A 20,107-nucleotide genomic window follows, 5' to 3' on the forward strand; every position below is an offset into this window, starting at 1 on the left:
CCAGTTGCAGTGAAGATGTAGTTGCATGGACTTCGTTAGTGACAGGGAATATATTTATGATCTCTAGCCAGCCTGCGTGTACTAAAGACTGATCTGCCACGTCAACACCGCTAGCTTGAGTAAGGTAGGATACGATCACGCTTCTGCTTTGTGGTGTTTTATTCCTCGTCTCTGTTTTACTGCAGTGTAACTGTGGGGCTTTTGGTTACACACTTTAACCAACCAAATCTGAAAATATATAACCTCTGTTTCAGTTTGACCATTTGTAAAGAGATGATGGGAGGGTGGCTGTGGTTCTCATGAAACCTATATAATTACTGAACTTAATTTCCACTATGCAGGGCTCTGATAAGCCCAGAAGGCTCTCCAAAGTTGTTTTCTTGTTTAAGCCAGGAGGTAGCCTCAAAACATGCTTTACTTTGGTCGGTTCTACAGCAGGAGCAAAGGAAATGCAAACTGCTGTCAATGTTTGCAGCCAAAAGGCTTTGATCATGATGGATTGGATGTAAATGGCGATCAAGGCTGTCCTTACAAAGTGCTGTCCCACAGTGTGTGTCTTAGCATGTGCTGCAGTTTCAGCAGACCAGTTCTCAAAGCCTTCCAGTAAGCCATGAGTGGAAAATCCAAATGCGTACTTATATTTACCAATGGCAGGAAAAAGAATATTTTTAATGAGAAAAAGACAGTGGCTTTATTTCAAATGGAATTTAAAACCTCATTGTAGCTGATAGCTGCATGTTTTATTTTGTGGCCCTTTGAATAGACATTTTTTATGGAGCAGAAAAATGCCTCTGAGAAGATGATCTCAGGGATGTTGTTATTTTCTCTGCTGTGACGTAAGGCAGGAGCACACAACTCAGCATTTTTCGTCTTTACAAGCTTACATTAATTTACTTTGACAGCATTTCCAACCCATATAGTAGTTTAGGACTATCTGCTTGTGCTACCTTCCTATTTTAGACAAGCAATGCTTTGCGTGAGACTGTTAATTTGGCAAAGGGCATGGGTTCACATTTGGTTTTCATAGACTGATAGATTTAAAGGCCAGAGGAGACCATTATGATCATCTAGTCTGACCTCCCACTTCAATCAGGGCACAAGCCTCACGCAATCGTTACTGCAATGAGATCGTGACTTCAGTGTGAGCCAGACAACAGCTTAAAGAAAGCATCCAGTCCTGAGTTACCTTCCTCTAATTTTTAGCATTAGTTTTTCCAACTTCAGACTCCAGTCCCTGGATCATATCATTTTATAGGCATGCAGAGTCAAAATGAAACATCATCCCCAACTGTCTTTTTCAATTACGTGTCTGTGATTTCATCTACTTGGATTTATCCCAAGATCATAGGAATATTTATGTTGTATAGTTGTCAGACCATGTTAAATGGACAGTAAGCATTTTTTTCACTTTTTACTGGATGTTGTAAAAACAGTTGCAAAGCACGCATGGAATGTCAAGATCTTGGGCTAGGTCTGCATTGGTATGTCAGGAAGCATTCAGCCTGGCTTTTGCTTTTTGAGAGCAGTTTGCATCCACTGAGTTAACATGCGTGTAGCCTGTTCACAGAGCAAATGCACAGCAACTATTGTCCTTTTAAAAACCAACCCCTGCATTTCTAAGATCAGTTTTTAATAGATAATGAAAATTGGCAAGTGACAAGAAAGATAAGGAAAGGCAGGTGCAAATATTTAAGAAATCATGATTTACCTAGAACATTTCCAAAAATACAGTTGTAATTTTTGTTCACCTAAGAGAAAGGGCAGTGGCAGCGGAAGATTAGGTGGGAGGAAGGAAGATACTTTGAATAAGCTTATTCTGCCACTCATTTTCACATGTACTCATTATAATGTGAGAGCACGCTTTCTCCAGACTTAAAACCTGGCCACAATTCACTATCCCAGGAATTCTGGTCTACAGCACTGGATCAATTTTTCAAGATGGCCAGAGCTCCAAGTTTGGCATTGACGTTTTACACAACTTAGGAAGTTTCTGGTGTGGATGTGAAATGAGTCTGCGATGCTTTGGAAAGCCTGTGAGCAAACTTCTTCTTCTGAAATTTAAATGTCTTTCAGGCCCTTTCTGGCTCTCCCTGTATGGAGTAAAGAAAGAGGGCAGGGCTTGAACTCTGCTTCTGGTACCTACTATCATGTGGTAGCCAAAATGGTACCATGGTCTGTATGGGAATAGAATAGGGGAAGGAACTAGAGGAAGATATTGCCAAGAGAAAATCGGGGTAAACATACTGCAAGAATCGATCGAGTTTTATGACCTTTAAAACTTTCAAGTCAGGCCAGTCTTAAGAGCTGCAATATAGTACTTGCCCAGTGAAACTGGAAAGGTTGACATTAATTTCAGAAAGCAGCTGCCACGTTCTTGTTATCTTGTAAAGCATTAATGTAAACTGATGTTCTTCAACAAAATTTTAACAAAATTCTGGTAATTCTTGACTTCAAAAGACCCCGATCTCTTACATACCAAACTGCATGGAAACAAAATTCCAGGATTTCCAGTATGAAAATGACAGATCGAGGAGCTAGAGCACAGGAATGCATTAACTGCAATTTTTGTAAGGCAACTCACTTGTTTAGTAGTTATCTTCTATTTTCACGGTTGAGAAATACAGAGGACATCAAGAGACCTGAGTGAAACCATAATAATATATATGGGTTTATGTTTATATTCACTGGATAGGAAACTTACTCTAAAATGTTGTTCTTTATCCAGGATTTGAAAATATCCTGGATATAATAATCTGTGGGTAAATAAATTTCTCTTTCAGAGAAAAATACTTACTCTTCATGTATTAATGGCCTTAGTTGAAGACACTTTGAGGTTATTTAAAATCACCGTAGTGTTCCATATCAGCTTTGAGAACATTTTTTCTTCATGGTATGTATAGGTCCCGACTGTTAGCATTTATTATGTCCCATAATACATTTTAAATTAGGCAATCTCAATCAAGAATATACATTTTTCATTTTAAACCTTTTAGTATAAAATATCAGAACATGTACAAAATGAATATATGAGCAATAAGAAGGTACATAAATATGATTTCAAGAGCATTTGCACATTTGGATCCCCTTAGCAAACTGGTTTTTAAAGACAAAGGTTATCTGATACTGTAACTATATATGTTATTTTGACTATGCATGTGAGTCTCAGCTCTACAAAGGGACATCTAACAGCACAGCAAACATGCCTTTGCAATTAAATGATCGTTCACAGTATAGCTTATGGAAATATAAGATACAGCTCAAACTGTTCGGTAAAGAATGCCCATTCTTGTTACTCTTTGTTTTAATGGGCTATAAAATAAATGCAGTGTAGAAGGTATTTTTACAGCCAGAGCTTGTGATACACGATATGCATAGCTGTGCTGGGAAGAAAATGCCAAAATTATGTACTTCAAACACCCATCACGCTTCTCGGAAGGGTTACATACATAAAGCCATCAAAATCCTGTGCTATCTTTAATGGAACAGGACGGACTGGTCCTCCGGTGTTTACAGCATCAGCCCTGGTAAATGCCAATGTACGTATGGTTCAGCAATGAAATACTGCCAGCTTCGTTTGTTTGTAGCCATATGCAAGAAGGAGTAAGGAGACTGCACGGCTGCAGAAAGGGAGGGCAAGGAACAAAGTTTTAAACCAGCATAAAATAGGCAGGCAGGGCCAGAAAACAAACAGACAAACACACACACACAAAGTGGTAACCGGGGGGAAGGATGAGTTAACGGTAGCTGGAGGGACTTAAGCGATGGAATAGATACGTTGGGGGGAAAAGTAGTAGTGTGAAGAAAAAAAGCCCATTAATAAAAGATGAGGAGGGATGAAATTAATGAGAGCTCTGCAGAGACACTACAGCCCTTGTGGGGAGAGAAGCACAGGGCCCAGTTCTGGTATTCTTGTTCCGTACTTCCTAGATACTGGGGGCTGCTCGGAGGACAAAGTACAATTAAAAGGCAGGGACTGTCAGCCTGTCAGGAATACTAAGCAAGGGACTAGTCTCACACACTTGCATAGGTGAATAACTATGAGAAACAGCTCGTCATGCCAGCAGTCCCCGGGTTTATTCAAAATGAAATATGTGCCCCTCAAGTCACTGAAATAAATGAGTGTTTACAGTTAGGACTCTTTAATGGCTTGCTGCCTTTTTTTCTTCTTTTTTTGTACTTCAGTTATATTTACAGGGCTTTTTTGTATCTCTGGAAACTGTGTTTTATGCAAAAAAAGGACTTTTTTATGCCCATGTGCTTCCAGAAGATGGAATTTCATGCCAAACAGCAGCTATCTTGGGATGCGTAGTAAAAAATGAGGAGCTGGTAGCTGCAAGTTCCACAGTGCATGGCATGGTCCCGGTCCCAAGGCAGCCAGACCAGGGTGCAAGTCACAGCCGTCGCAGACCTCCTCCTCCTCGTGTGCTTGGATTTTCTTCCTGTGGATTTGGAGGGGAGAAGGGAGGCTGAAAGTGTTGTTGCTAGATCCCAATCTCACATGCAATTGCACAGTGGCCAGGATGCAGCCTCAGATCTGGAAAGCACTCTGCTCTCCCACAGTTGCAGATATTTATTGCAACCATAATCGGTTGATGAACACAGACACAAGTCGCAAGTTCTCTCTGAAGAACAGTTAGTGAAGGCACAATTTGTGAATAGATATTTCATTCTTACGCGTAGAAAGGATGTTTTTCTTTAGAATTATTTATTAAAAAATATAACTCTACTGAACTAGAGAATTAAATCAGTTAGATGCTGATCCATCTACTGGGTCCTTACAAGGACAGACCCAAAGGGGCACGTGCTCAGAGACCTCAGTTAGCAGCAAGCTTTTAAATTCAGATATTTAAATTCAGATGACTGAGAGCAGGAAATAAGGAGTCAAAAAGTGGTCTCAGTCAAAATAAACCACTTTTTTTGGTGAGACATTTTTAGCTTCCCTGCTCTTCTCCTTACTCCTCTCTCCCCCCCACCCAAATAAGCCTAATTGCTTAATCTAGTTTTTAATAGGTCTTTAGAAACTCTATTTTCTAGAACTTTCTTTTATTTTGAACATTTCTGCTCTCTTGTCTTGCCATACTTGATGCATGGACAAAACATCTGATGGAGCATATAAAAATTAGTCTCATGTTCATACCTGTGTAATTACAAAATTCAGATCCTGAAAATATATCCATTTTTCAACTGTTCACCTAAACATTAAATTCTTCAAAATGCTAACGTGTTCTTTTCTTTCTTTTTGACAGCAAAATTTGGAGAGTAACCTCACCAACCTTATTAAGAGGAATACTGAACTGGAAACTCTTTTGGCGAAACTTATTCAGACCTGTCAGCATGTAGAAGTGAGTACTGACCTCCATTTGAAATACTTGTAAACTTAATTAATTACATTCACTTCCAGCATTCAGGAACTAAACTTTAAAAAAAAAAAAAAAAAAGCAACAAGCGCAGAACTAAATTTAAATAGTGGTAAACTGATTTGGAGCTTTTTCACTGGTAAGTGGTATTCTTAATACAGATGAACCTCCTTTACATTCCTCCCTATCCCTTTTCAATTATGATATGTTTGTATGGCCCCTGCCACTGCTATACTTGAGCACATCAGTCACTATCTGTAACAGGTTTATCTTTTTAGGTCATTTGTCAGGTAGAGTAATATTTACAGGTGAAAAACTAAGGCAAAGAACCAGATCCACAATGATATTTAGGTTTCTATCTGCCACTGATTTTTTTTTCATCAGAATTAGTATCTAAATACATATGTGGACTCAAAAGTCATACATGAAATATATTTATCTTCGGAAGAAGAAGGATGCTTACAGGCTTTTGAGTTGCCTCAGTTACATATTGCACTTTGAGTATCACAGAAAATCTTTAGCAAGGAGGGATTTGAATCCATATTTCCCCAAGATCTGGGGGATTTTTTAGGTGGCCCCATGCAGGCTGCTGCTCTACATGCAAATTAAAATAACCACAGACTAATTCAGCTATGGGAGATCACACAAGAAGAGATCAGATTCCAAAATAGATTATTTTTTAGCAAAACTTTTCTTTTTACTTTTTGCCATGAGGTAAGACCTTTTCAGCTCCTTATAGTACATTCAGGTCAACAAAGCCAAAACCACTATGAACAAAAAGCTTCTATATCATAAAAAACTTACAAAAAACAACATGAGTTTATGCTTTCTGCCAGTAAATATTATACAAACATCCCCCTGGCATCAAAACTTTATCACCAGTGCTTTCCTTGTTGTCAGTCAGCCATGAGTCCCAGGTGACACACCAGATACAAAATAGTTTTACCCCTTCTCCAGGTAAATTGTGGCTGAGAAACACTAGAAGACTAGGAAAGGCTCAACAGCATGAGGCGCATGTGCTTGCTGACAGATATACTGGATTCACTGAGATACACCAAGTTCATCATTTGCAGTGCTACCAGTTTTCATAAGTTCTAAACTCAATTTAAGATGGCATGGGGAATTTAATGAGGTAGGAATCAGAGGAGCTGGCACAACATAAATACTGCTGATTTAGAGTGGAACAAGCTTTCGACCTCAATCACAGAGAAAAGGTATTTTCAGTTCAACAGCTAGTTACTAGTCAGATTAACAGGGAAAACTTATTTTCCCTGTGAAAAATGGTTGGGGTTTTGTTTGTGTTACAATGGTGCCTGTTGACAGGCTTCTACATCGGACCATTTTGCTTCTGACTGCACCGCAATTCCTGCAGCAGCCTCGTTTATTCAGAGAAGGGTGCACTCTATTTTCCTAGCAGACAGGCAGCATTAAATAATAATAGTGTTGTGTAGAAAAGGTATTCCACTTTGAGTATGGTTGTCTATATATGTGAAAGGAAGCCAGGTTTCTTCACCAGCATTACCTGAGGAATAGCCCTGGGGAATTTGGGAGAGGAAGGTAGCACTGTTTCAGTGCTTCCGAAACATGGATATAATTTAAGAGAAAGTTAGCTGTGACATAAACTGCTGTAACGCAGCCACCTGCCAGCTGTGCAGAAAGGCACTCGGTTTTTAGCGAAGCCTTTTTCTTCCTTATAAAGTCCCATGGAAGTTCTCCATAGGGCTTCTTCATTTCTGTCTTTTTCAGACTAAAATTCAGTGACCTAATTAAGCCCAGGAGCAACTTTTGCTTGTGAATAGATTCAATGTCACATCTTGAAAATTTGGCATCTGTGTAAGTACCTTGTCGACTGTGGTAATGGCACGTGCTGCAGATGAAAAGGAAAAAAAAAGTCCACCCAAAAAACCCAAGGCAACCAAAACCAAACCAAAACACAAACCAAAACAAAAAAAAACCCAAGACTGTTCTTCCAAAGAGATCATCTTATCCATTTTTTCTATCTGCTCCACCTCTGTGGAGCCTCACTGACGCCATGGGGCTCAACCAAACCATGAAAGTCTCCCCACAGTATGGGACATGAGGTGCACGGTTTGAGTTCTTTGTATGGGCAGCAATAACATCAGGCAGAACAACTGTAGTATCAGCTGGAACGACTGGAGTAGGTAATGAGAGACAGAGACAAGGCACGTTTTCTTCCTCTTTATATAAAACTTGGAGCAAAACCCATGAAGCAGATGGGCTCAGGACAGCATAAGGCCTCTTCTTCATTGGTGGCCTATGTCCAGGATGGGCTAGATCTGGAAAATTTAAAATCGCTCCTCCGTCTCCTCTGTAATTCTGCACTATATCACCAACTCTAAAGTTTAGTATTACAAAAAATCCAACTTGTTCAACTGGTAACAGATGCGCTACTGTCCCTGGAGTCCTGTTTTAGAAAATTTCTCTGTAGACATAAAGCAATAGCAGCAAAGTTGTTAATGAATTCCTACCACGTTTTATTCATCAAATTAGTCTAATTAGCATTTAAATTGGCTAAAAATTAAGAAATGAGCTTCAGTCAAAACCCTGGACCTAGGCCACGCTGGAAATCGGGCAAGTGGGGATGTGGAAGTAAACTTTAAAGCTATCTCTGTTTCTCAGAGCTCTGTGAAAACTTCAGATATGATGTGAGTATCTCCAACATTAGAGAAGCTGAGGCTTAGATAGATTTTTAAAAAGTCAGTATGCATTCTTTCTTTCTTGCTTTGTGACAGAAATTAATCCTAAACCAGGAACACGTATGAAGCAAACAGTATGTTGGTTGTAACGTTAATGTTACAAATTTAAAATCATAAAATATTGGGAAAAGAAAAGCTGAAGTTTCCAATGACTGTATTAGCATTGCCATATGAACTCACTCAAAGGTTGAAACCGAACAGATAGTTAATTTAATGGGAAATGTCTTCTTTTTCATTTTTTGATACAATATATTACAGATAATGATGTAAAATATATAGTATACAATTTGTAAACATGTGAAAACATAGGTAGTACACTTTAAAAACTGCTGTTACATACTTCGATTTTCCTTACGTAATTTTAAATAAATAATTTTAATAATGTTATTTTAATGTTGCTTTAGATTTTGGGGGGTTTAAAACCAGTTGAAAAAAAGAAAAGAAGCTTTGGGTGTCACACATAATTTAAACTTTGAAAAACAAGGAAGGAAAGGAAAGGAAATCATTATTCCTTGTGTTGATGTTACGAAGTTTTTATTAGGGGATATATAAACTTTAAAAAAAGCTACGCTAATTAACATTTATTCGTAGAAATAAACGCTAACGTTTTTTAAAGCCTTTGTCAAGTAATAAACCAAAAAATTCAATATTACATAAAAAATGAAAAAGGAATGACTTTTTTGGCTTTTGATATGGAGCAGAAGCTGATGTTTCTGAAAATGAACAATAAACAGGCTTTGTGTCTTTTGCATAAATGAATCCTCACCAACCAAACCAAATGTTGTCGCAGAGCCACTGTTTCTCATCAGCAAAGTGAGCTGTTAATGGCTTCCCAGCAACCAGCTTCACTGCAGATTAATTATCTACCCATACACCCATCCCATCAGGCAAGTGTAACTTCATCGATAGCAAGGGCTATATCCCAATCTCTCTGTGCTTTAAAACTAATGTTTATTCCCTTCTGGAAGAGAGTTATTTTCACTTTTTGCTCGCACGAGCAGGCAAGGACTGGTCAGGGATGTTCGTTATCTGGAAGCTGGATGCCTTCCAGCCCCCGGGGAGGGGGGATCTGGGGCTGCCTTTCATCACAGCAACAGAGGCATAAATCTTGCCTATTTTTAGATGGAGTTTATCAATTTATGACAGGATTTATCCTGATGGGGAACCTGATCTTGGGAGACTCAAGAAGTCCGCTTCCAGTCTTGGATTCCTGTGGGTGGTTCTGGGCATATCGGCAGGAAAACTTTAGTGAATAAATCAAGCCAAACGTGTATTTTTTACTGCTTTAAGTACAGTGGAGATATTATTAAGCATTTTACAGTAATAATAACTTTAATATCGGAATTTCTGATTTCATGCCTCTTATGAAAGTATAGTCTGTGCTAATACTTCATGGTAACACTTAATTTAAAAAATCCCATTTTCTCAAAGGGAGCCACACCCTGAAAAGTGAGTGCTTGAGACTGTAACACTCCTTTCTGTCCCAAATCTTTCTGTTTTGTTAGGAGCACCTGGCACACTGGTTTTGCTCATCTTTCAGACGCATCCCTAACATGTTTTTTGTTTTAAACTCTTTTTTTCCACCTTTCCACTCTCCCTTCCTCTGTAATCCTGCCTGTCATTTCTTGGTTTTGCAGAAACCCCGACGGCTGTTAATCAAGAAGGTTTTGTTTTCCTTCCTTGGAGATGACGGCAGGTCTACAACCCCATGCCTTTGGCCAGGCTGCTTTCTGCAGAGCACCCCCTCGCTCGGGGCAGCTCGCTGGGTTGGCCCTGGTGAGCCAGCTCTGCTCCTCACTCTGCTTAGGGAAGGCGGCTGCGGCTGCCTCCCCAGGGACAGCAGGCTTGGCCACCTAAAATGATAAATGGATTCATAGGATAAAATATAGTTTTCTCTACAAACGGAGAAAATGGAATAAAAATGGCTACTAGTCTGAAATGCGTTTATTTGTAGTCCTAGTCCACAGCATTCACGCATCTCATAGTATCTGTAGAAAACTTTTTTTAAAGCATTAAAAACTATCCTGGAGAATTTTATCTTTAAATTCTGTGGACATTCACCCAATGAGAGAGCCCTCTAGCATGTGGCTAAATCAGCATGTGGCTCTTAAAAGTCCATAAAAATGCCCACGCGTGTCAGGAAAGCAGCTACTTAATTCTGGAGCTGTTATAAGGGGAGGATGTTTGAGGGAAAAGGAAGTAATGTAAATATTTATGCTTTGGCATAAATTAACAGTCTAGGTACAAGCCTTCTACCTCAGCTGAGGGAGAAGAGGCTCTAGCTGGATCCAGTCCTGCTGTGTAGAACAAGGATGGAATAATTTTCTCGTAACAAACATGCTACACAAATTGCTCGTGTGGACGTCTGAAAATTGCTGTAGGAGCCTTGGACAAATTTTACAAAACCGGTTGTAAAATTGGAATTGACAGGCCTAGGATATGGCAATATAGGTTAATCCCTGGGTGATAGCATCCCCGTGGCCATACCAACCCACTGTCAGCTCTCCCTTCTTCCCACCACGTGCTGGAGGGGTCTCAGCACCCCGGGGTGGTCTTTGGCAGGACTCCCCAACGTCTGCCACGTGCAAGGCAATGGGGGCCGCATCCTGCTCTGCTGGCCTGTGCCTTTTCCAGCTGTATGCAGCTCCGGATTTAGCCTCTTCTCTGTTGAATCAGGGAAGGATTTCGTGCTGTAAGCGCTTAGGTTCTCCCCTCGGTTTTAGTGTCACAGGTTTCTCTGGCTGACAAAGTGCGATGTCACAGCAAATCTGCTTCTTTGTCATAGTTTCCGAGGCACATTGCTTCTGTGAATGTGTGAGGCTGCTGCAAATGTCTTTTAGATCGTGACGTTATTTGGCATAAGGCACAAATTTGAGCATGAGCCTCTTTTGCCAGTTACTTTTTTCTAAGCAATTTGAGTTTTGTTTCTGGACTTTCTTTTCATCTCTTCTAGGAAACATATGATTAAACGTCTGTTATATAGTCAATACCATGAAGCTTCTCTCATCTGTTAGGCAGAAACATAATCTGAACTCAGCTGGAGGAAAAATTGGAGCAATTATCTAGGGGGGAGGGTAAAGGAAATAGGTTTTGCTTGTAGACAGCTTTATAACATCTGTATCTCAGTCTTTCTGTTTGTTTTGTTTTGTTTTCAGTTCACCAAACGTCATAGGAAGCAAATTCTGGGCACCACTGCAAAATCATTTTTGGTTGTATAAAGAAGGGAAGGCATTTTCCTCTAACTGTGTAACCCTCAAACTGCTGCATCCTTTGCTTTGTGTTTGTGATGGAAATGCTCAGTTTCTAGCTCACTTCTAAAGATCTGCTGCAGGCTAAATCTTAGCATGAAGTTCCCAGTCCAAAATTGGTTTTGCGTGTGTCGAAGGGTGTTTTTTATAGCCATGTTATATAATCACCTGCAAAAAAAGGAGTCTATTGAAAGACCCTTTATTTCACTGGCACAGATACTGAACACTCACACATATCAGACACATTTTAAATCAGTGTAACAACAGTAGTGCAAAAGTGATGAAGAGAAGATGGCAGCACCTGGAAAATCCTGCTGTTGTCTTTTTTTGTGTGGCTGATCAAAAAGAAATGAGCCAAATAGGAAAATTATATAGATAATGAAAATTTGAGTTTCTGGTAAGACTTCAGCTACAAGATAGTTTCTTCAAATTTTGCAACAAAATGTCTCCATCAGTTTTTATATAAGATACATACAGCATTTCTGTCACTTGAGGGACAGCAAAATCAAAACTCGGCTGTCAGGGTGATTCCCTGAGGACACTCAAACAATAAAGAGGCTTTGTCTGTGACAATAAAAAAACAGTGAGTACTCTCTTTTCACTAAGTTCCGTGGTACTCACTCCTTCTTGAGATTTGGGATGATCTCAGTCAAAGCCCTAGCAAACTGAGAAGTTGTCATTAGGAAAATGTAGGCGGAAAGCCCGTGTGTAAATCCTGGTGTCTGAACCGCAGCAAATGGCCTTTGTAGTCATACAAAGGGGACTAGTAGCAGTTTGGAATAAGGAATCTACTTTGCTGGGGGTATTTTCAGGTAGTAGGAAAGGGGCAATGGGTTAAATAAGTGTTTACCATCACTGCGAAATATGTGGGGTACCTAACTTGGAAAGTAGCTCCACTGAAAGTTGCTTTTTCTTCTGTCCCTGTATCTTCCATTTTTGAGAAGGTACTTGCTCAGCAGCTAAATTTATTTGCTATATTTAAGTGCTAGAAGTAACTGACATTTTTTGATTTGTGAAATAGACAGGAAAATACGACTTGAAGGAAATCGGGAGTTCTTACTCTCAGTAAGAGACTCATTAGCAAACTTCATGATGTGCATAAAACCCTAAGGAGGAGTTTACAGCATTTTTTTCCTAAGACAGTTTCTAATGAGAAAGGGTACAAGAGACACTTTCTCTATTAACATTATTTAGATGAAATATATGGCATGATCTACATTTGATTTCTAATTACTTTAGTTCTACATTCTCTCATAAAAGTTGATTTCATTCAATAAAAATCTCAGGTAAGCTTTAGTCAGAGTCTTAATTTTATATAGTGTTAGAGAAAAGAGAAACTTCAGAGATAAAAACTGACAAAACATGCTTCATGGCATATGGCAATACGGCATATTCATTCAAGGATGTCCTAAGTTGCATGTCCAGTAAGACCTAGCCTAGTAGTCAAATATTATTTGCCTAAAGAATTATTTAATTGCTTTCACAAATTACTAATTAAATGTATAATTGATCCTATATGTATATATATAGAACTGCAGCACTTACGCGTACATTTTATGTACAGATTAGGCACGTGCTGGAATATGTTACTGCACCTACAAATGTTTTGTAACTTCTGGAGATTGGAATCATAAGTATGATAACAAGTCACGTGGATTGTATATAAACTAATAGCAGTGCTTGCCGTTGCCTGTGAAGGCGGCCAGTTCCCATTCGCTCCATCTCTCCCTTTGTCTCACGTCCATACACGTGTGTGTTAATATTCTTGTTAGACTGATATTCCTGCAACTCTTTGTCCTTAGACTAGAAAATGGGGTTTAGTTCACTGTTAATCACTGGTTAACTAATGTGGCAGGTGATATTTTGTGCCTGCCATCAGAGAATATAACTTGTCAGTCAAAATGTTGTTACTTTTTGGAACTCTCTGTCTTTGAGACGTTTACCTTTATGGGAACAAAATAGTTCTGAGTTCCTCCTTTTTCTGCCTAACATAAATAGCTAAACAGCAATTAGAGCAGCAAGAAGACCAAAGGCATTGGTCCTCTAGTGAGTATATTAAATGCTAGGCTAAAGACCCCACGTCCTGGACGAGAGTTTTAAGTACTGAACTGTTGGTTACAAGGACACTGGCTTCATCTTCATCAAAGGATGGGCAGTCCTTTGAACTTCAGTGATTATTTAATTGTTTTGTTTTTCCACCCTAAATAAAACGCACTAAAAGTGGAATATTTTGCTCAACATGAAACAAAGGCTTAGGCTTGATGTCAGCAGGAAAAGCAAAATAAAAACAATAAATAAGTAAATATTGTTCAATTCAAAAAATATTTCCACTATTTAGGTTCAAAGAAAGGACTAACATAAAGGACAAAAATAATGACAGAAAATAAATTATTAACATGACTCTTTTACTGCATCTTAAAACCCCACATACCTCTTAGGGCTTAGTTTCACAAACAGCTTAATCTGATCTTAAGCCTCATTGCTGCCAAAAGTCTCCCCACCTCTGCTTCTGCCTTCCCCATTGGGTTTCTCTACCTGCTTCCCACGTGAGCTCAGCCCAGCCATTTCCCCGGGTGGTCGCACCAGCTTCTGCTAATGGAAGGAAAACGGGGAATACCTTTTTTCTTTTTTGGCAGTATGATCCCAGAGCAGTTTAACCCAGTTGTGAAACTGTGGTTTGTCTCTCAATAAATGTCTTTTCTCCAGTGTGATTTCCTATCCTGAGAAATGTCAGCTATAGTTCCAACATGATGCTGCATTTGTGTTTTATAAAAACAATACTTGGTTCATTGAAGCAAGCCTAGTCGACGGGCTTTACAGCTGTCAGCATAAGCATCTCTGGAGTAGCTGTTTATGAGAACTTTCCAGATCATCTGAGTTTAAGATTGTTTATGTTTTTAATGGAATTCTTAAAAGAAACAATTTGTTTGTTTCCCATGAAACTTCTGGATTTGCTTTGGTTTGTGATTAGATTGGAAATGTCACTAGAGGACTGCTAGGTATCTTGCTGATTAGTTTCTCAACAATGTGCTTCAAAGCACAGTGGGACAAAAAACTTTAAAATAATATTTTAATAAGTAACATGAGTATTTCAAACTTCTAAAGAGGTTTACTTTTAGTCAAGATTGGGGCAGATAGTCTTATCAGCCTGACCCAAAGCAGTTTAGCTATCCTGGCCTAATCGATTCTTCATTCACAAAATTCCTAGGTAGCCAGAGTAAGTTGCTGTATTTTTGCACTGACCTTTGTTTAACCTGCTCTGAGACTGCCTCTAAACACAGGTCTCCTGGTTAGAGATAGATGTGGAATGCAAACAAAAACAAAGCCTCTGGCACACTTGAAATGGGAGAGGACCATTCCCTTTTCTCTTGTGCCAATTCAAAGTAAAGGAGTCGTACATGATCCATTCAGATGGCAAGCTGATTAATATCACATATTTCCAAAGGCACAGTTTGTCATAATAGATAAAATCAGTTTTACGCTTAGACTAGATAAAGTCTGAAAAAGCTTTATTCCAAGAGTTGCTTTTACTCTACAGAAGAGTAAATTGAATAACCTGTAATATCAAACAGGGATATGAAATGAAAGAAGTTTGAATCCATGACTCTCACTCAACCTAGACACCCATAAAAAGAAAGGGAAGAAATGTTTTCATAAATGCACATTAATCATTATCCTTTGTATTTCTATTAAGTAAATTAATGAAACATGGATTTTGTCAAAATATGACTTCAGTGTATTGTGACTTTATGAAGAAAAGTTATTCGCTTTACAACATGGAGTAATGAAAATAAATAGGCCTCTCTTTTTAGATGAGTATAATACTTTCATTCATCTAGAGACTCTAATCCAAGAAAATGTGTTCCACATCTACATCACAACGAAGAAAGTTTTCCTAGAGTAAACAGGTACCGGCTGTTATACGTTATCATTTCAGATTATTTTTTTTTCCTCAATTTCTGGGCTTAGTGTAAGAAGGAATTCAGGCTCAAAATATCTAGAGTGAACTTTGTGGCAATGATGTTACAGTTGTTAAGTGGAATCATTGCAATTTGCTTTTCTGATGTTTTATTTGTGAGTATATAGTAATTCTATAACCGTCAACTCAAACCCATCAGAAAAAGCCAATACCTCTTCTGTACCTGTATGACCACAACCGCAAAGAAATTATTTTTTGAGGCATTGAGACCATTTTTGAATAGTAAAGCTGAAACTCAAATTCATACCTCACTTTCCAAAGATCAGACTCTTTCTACAAGCTACTTTCTTCCATTTTGCATAACCAGCAGAGGACTAGTGAATAAAAATTACTCTGGTTTTGATGAACTTATTCCAGACAGTGTAATCTTAAAAAAGCAGACTACCTCTAATTTAGGGTGTCTTAATTTGCTTGTCATTTAGAGATTATTTGCTGAAGAGACACATGCGCATTTCCACTTGGGGACAAAATTGCCTCACCCGTAAGGAATCTCAGAGGGAGAGTTTTTCTCCTGCAAGGAAAATTCTGCTGAGACACTAAAAAATCCTTTGATTCCAGTATATTAGTTGAGGAAGTTTTCTTGGGTATGAATCTAGCCCTCTGACACTCTGTTTGCCTTTGAATTAACCATAGAAGCTCCGCCGTAACCTTGAACCTCTAGCCATGTTGTAGTTCTGTGATTTCCCAAACATCTGCTGGGGACTTTGAAACCACCACATTCATTTTCTTATGACCTAAGCTGCAATTTAACTCAGGTCTCTGAAGATGAAAGCCAAGGAAGCCTCTGCAGAGAGCAGAGCACTTTCCAAAGCAGTTCTCAGCTTGTGGAGCTGGGAACAGCTGGCCTGCTCTCCCCTTCGGGTTGGGAGGATTTGTTGTTTCCAGCTCCCTGTCAGACGTCTGAGGAACCCCCATTTTTCTTTTTTTGTACACCCACTCCCTGAGGCAAAGGCCAACAGTCCTTATCCATCTGTCTGGAAAACCTGGAAAGAACCCTGAATTTTTTTTTTTTTTTTCAGTAAACTGTCTGTTCGAGGTCTTCGGATATTACAGAAATAGGAATAAATTTCCCACAAAAGCAACAGGACTAGAGTCAGTGCTTGCTTGCTTGTTTGTAGTAGAAAATGTCATAATTTTTGGTAAATCGTAACAAGGCCCCCAAGTCAGTTTTAAAACTGTTTTGTGGCATGGAAGTTTGTAGAAAATGATACCAACAAACCACAAAGCTTTAGCTTCGAAGTTGTTCTGGACATGGATTTTTAAGGAATTTGTTGATGCCAAAGCTAAGTGGATTGATGTCAGTGAAATTTTCTACAGAAAGGTGTCCCCAAGTCCAGCATAAACTCTCAGGCAATAGATAGCTCAGATTAAGGAGTCAGCATTCATCTGGGATGGAGGAAGCCCAGATTTAAGTCTGCTCTCTGCATGACTCAGAGCCTCCCACAACCAAAGTGAGCGACACAGTCTCCAGACTTTTCTAATGCAGCTCTCAGTCTCTTTTAATGAACTCCTTGGAAAGAGAGCTTGTTTTTAATGTGGAAAAATGTAGAACGTAAAACCTCAAATATTTTCACCAGACAGAACTTGCATTCCTTGGCCAGCCCCAGCTGGAAGTTATTGTCAAGGTTGCTGTTCATCAAAGGAGTCAAGCAGAAGGCAGAGCCTTATTCTGGTATTTTTGTAGCACCTGTACAGCGGAGCCCTGCTCCATGCCTGTGGCTCTTTGGTCTGACATATGACTCCTCAGAAACATACAAGTAAATAATATTCAATGCTGATCTCACAAATAGTTCCTTTAGGGCCACAGCTAATATGGTGCACTTAAAGTTAGGCATGTGCTCAATTATAAAGTTATTACTGAATCAGAGGCCTTGTAGGCTGAAAATTTGATTAAGGAGTATTTCAGCTTGAGAAGAGCCCCCAGATTAAATGTGGGGGTTTTTCATACAAAGCTCAGACATATCAAATAATTTTGGAATATTCTTTTCACTTCTAATAAGCTCGTGCAAGCTATGAAGTTGGAAATGTCTTCAAATGAAGCTTATAAAAGAGTATACTTTTCAGATTTCAAAGAAAAAGAGAAGTCTGCAGTCAGTGCGTAAGAAATCCAAAGGTTTTTTCCAAGCATTTTGTTTTTCTTAGTCTAGAGTTTTTTAAGATTTAATTAATACATTATTATTCAAACCAACCAGAGCATTAAATGAAACAATGTTGACTTAACCTTCCTGTAACTCTATGTTTCATGACAGTTACCCCAAAGATTAATTAGATCTGCTCGACAAAACGAATTCGTGACGTGAATGGTGATAGAAGTAACACTTTGAGTGGAAGCTACTCAAAAATCCTGTGAAGTGTTACCATAATTAAGTGCTAAAGTCGGCTCTGGCAAGAGCAGACCTCAGTATCGACCCAGAAGGAGTTGCACCCGTGCGCAGTGGACGTGATCGTTGCCCCTGACTGAGCCCATTTGGGATTCACTGCTCTTTGGTGGAATTTCAGTCCACTAGTGAAACTGGAGTTGGGACTGGGGAAACTGGTGCACCGGCCAGCTCATTGAAAACAGCTCTGCAGAGTTTCATGCCGAAGTACGATACATGACGGGTGTAATGCAGCCAGGGTGGTGGGATGACGAGAAGAGGGGGAATAGGAGGGACAGTGTTGATTGACGAGTTCTTCTAGGCTCCCTGAGCAGTCAGGGGAGAGAGGCTGACACTGCCAGAGGCTTTGGGTGAGCTGCTCCATGGTCCGTCTCTCCTCATGGACCGTGGGGGGAAGCCAGGCAGAGGAAGCGGCTAATTAAGGAGTTAAATAGGCACCTAAAACTGCACAGTGGAAGTACTTTCTACACCTTCACCTACTGTGTGCAGATCTCCCCAGCACTTTCACTACCATCTGACCCCTTCCAGAAACAAATACATTTTCTCTTTATAATCCTGATATCTTAATTAATAATTAAGCCTGTAAAATATGCACTCAAACTTTAATTTTATGAAGGTTTGGGAAGGATAATCCAAAACCTTAATGAAGGCAGGCCTTCGTAAACAAGTCCCCTCTTTGCCTGGAGGACGCAATGTATTTCACATAAGCAGGTTATTTGTAAAAAATTGGCCCTGGTCCAAATTCATATAAGTATTTGCTTAATCTTAATGAGCTCCATAATGTGCTTACAGGTAAATGTTTGTTTAAACTCATTGTTGGAAGAAAAAAAAGAAGGCCGAGGCAAATCAAGGGGTTCATTGGACTGAAAAATAACCAAAGGGAGAAATACAGTTACTTGTCACCTGGAACCGTTCCCTGTTGTTGTTTACTACTAGCTCTTACTAGCCCAATGGAAAAGGTGACATGGTTCTAGGAGCAATTGGCCAGGGCTGAAGACTGCTTTACCCTCTTAGCAAAGTGTGTATGGAAACACAGCTCTGAAATCAAGCCTTTAAATTTTTCTTCATTCTAGATATGATTAGAACTTTCTGCATTTTTCTCTGACTCTTTACGCGTACGTGTAAGCTATACATACTACTGCTGGTGGGGAAGTACATTTTTCTTGTCACATAGAATGTTGACTTTTCACTGAAAAAAATCAGTCTCCCCCAGAAACAAAACATTTTCAGCTGAGAAGCAAAACTTTTCTAGTTTAAGTTTTCTTATTTTTTGACAAAAGTCAACATTTTCCATAGAAAGCTAATATTCTTTGTGAGGTTTTTTGCATTAAAAACAGTTTCACCGGCTCATATATTTATACTGTAGAAAACTACATAAGCACGGATATTATTTTCTATCTGATTCATTGCTGAGGCAAAGTGGTGATAATAAAGACAGTCAATACACATGACTTGGTAATGTTGCTTGGATCTTTGGTAATTTGAATCTTTCAGGAACCACTATATGGACACTGAAAATAATGAACAATATTTTCAAGTGTTAAATTCAGCAAAACAAACATTAGGAATCATTATGAAAGTAATCAAGATGAAGTAGAGAACGTATTGTGCCACTGTATGACTCCATAGTTTGTTTGCACCTTGAGTACTTAGTACTGTTCCCCATATCAAAAAGGAGATGACAGACCTGGCGAAGTTTCAGAGAAGAAAAACAAGGATCATTGAAGATACGGTACGGCTTTCATACGAGGAGAAACTGAATCACTTAAGACTCTTCAATGCAGAAAAGAAGTCCTGCTAGAGGACAAAACAGTGATCTGTATAAGCACAAGCAGCACGGAGATTGTGGATGGGTATCAGTAGTTCACTGTCCTTTCCAGTAATAAGAACTTGGGATCATTAAATGCAGCTGGAAGGAGACAGGTTCAAATCCCCCTAAAGGAGGCAGTTGTTCCCTTGACTGCGAGTTAAGCTGTGGTTCTCATTGCTGTAGGATGATAGGGATACTTAAAGTTTGTAGGTGTTGAAGGAGAGACTAAATAAATCCACAGAAGATAACTCTTCTGAGGATTAGTAATGATGTAGAAATTGCGTCTGGTTCAAGAAGACTCTGAGCTGCAAATGCTTGGAGGATGAGAAAATATTCATGGGCATCATCATACATGTTGGGACTTCTTCCTAAGATGCTTTACTAGCAGATGCTGGCACTAGCAGCCGTGAGAGGCAGGATACCGCGGTAGATGGACTGTCTGATCCGGTACTTGTGTTCTTACGTGCATTAGTATTCACTGCAGTCCTATGTACAGCTTGAAACTGTGATGTGTTAAGCACCTCCTGAAGAGCCTTCACTTCTGACTGATGTCCGCTATAACTGACATCGCTCAGTACTCACAGGACCAGGCTTTTCACACTGGAGTTAGAAATACCT

At 39.3% G+C, this 20,107-nt stretch overlaps 1 protein-coding gene across 6 annotated transcripts in view; it reads left to right on the forward strand.

Annotated features, from left to right (window-relative positions):
- Window positions 1-20,107, forward strand: part of MID1 (midline 1) — a 157,199-nt gene that overhangs the window by 101,784 nt on the left and 35,308 nt on the right. For all 6 annotated transcript variants that reach the window (XR_008233022.1, XR_008233023.1, XM_052773989.1 and 3 more), the window contains exon 3: window positions 5,247-5,342. Coding sequence is in view for 4 of the 6 variants with exons in the window: in XM_052773989.1 (XP_052629949.1) it covers window positions 5,247-5,342 (96 nt within the window). In the remaining 2 variants the exon portion in view is untranslated. The remainder of the gene's footprint in view (window positions 1-5,246; window positions 5,343-20,107) is intronic.

Source organism: Harpia harpyja, chromosome 22, assembly GCF_026419915.1.
Source record: "Harpia harpyja isolate bHarHar1 chromosome 22, bHarHar1 primary haplotype, whole genome shotgun sequence".
NCBI lineage: Eukaryota > Metazoa > Chordata > Aves > Accipitriformes > Accipitridae > Harpia > Harpia harpyja.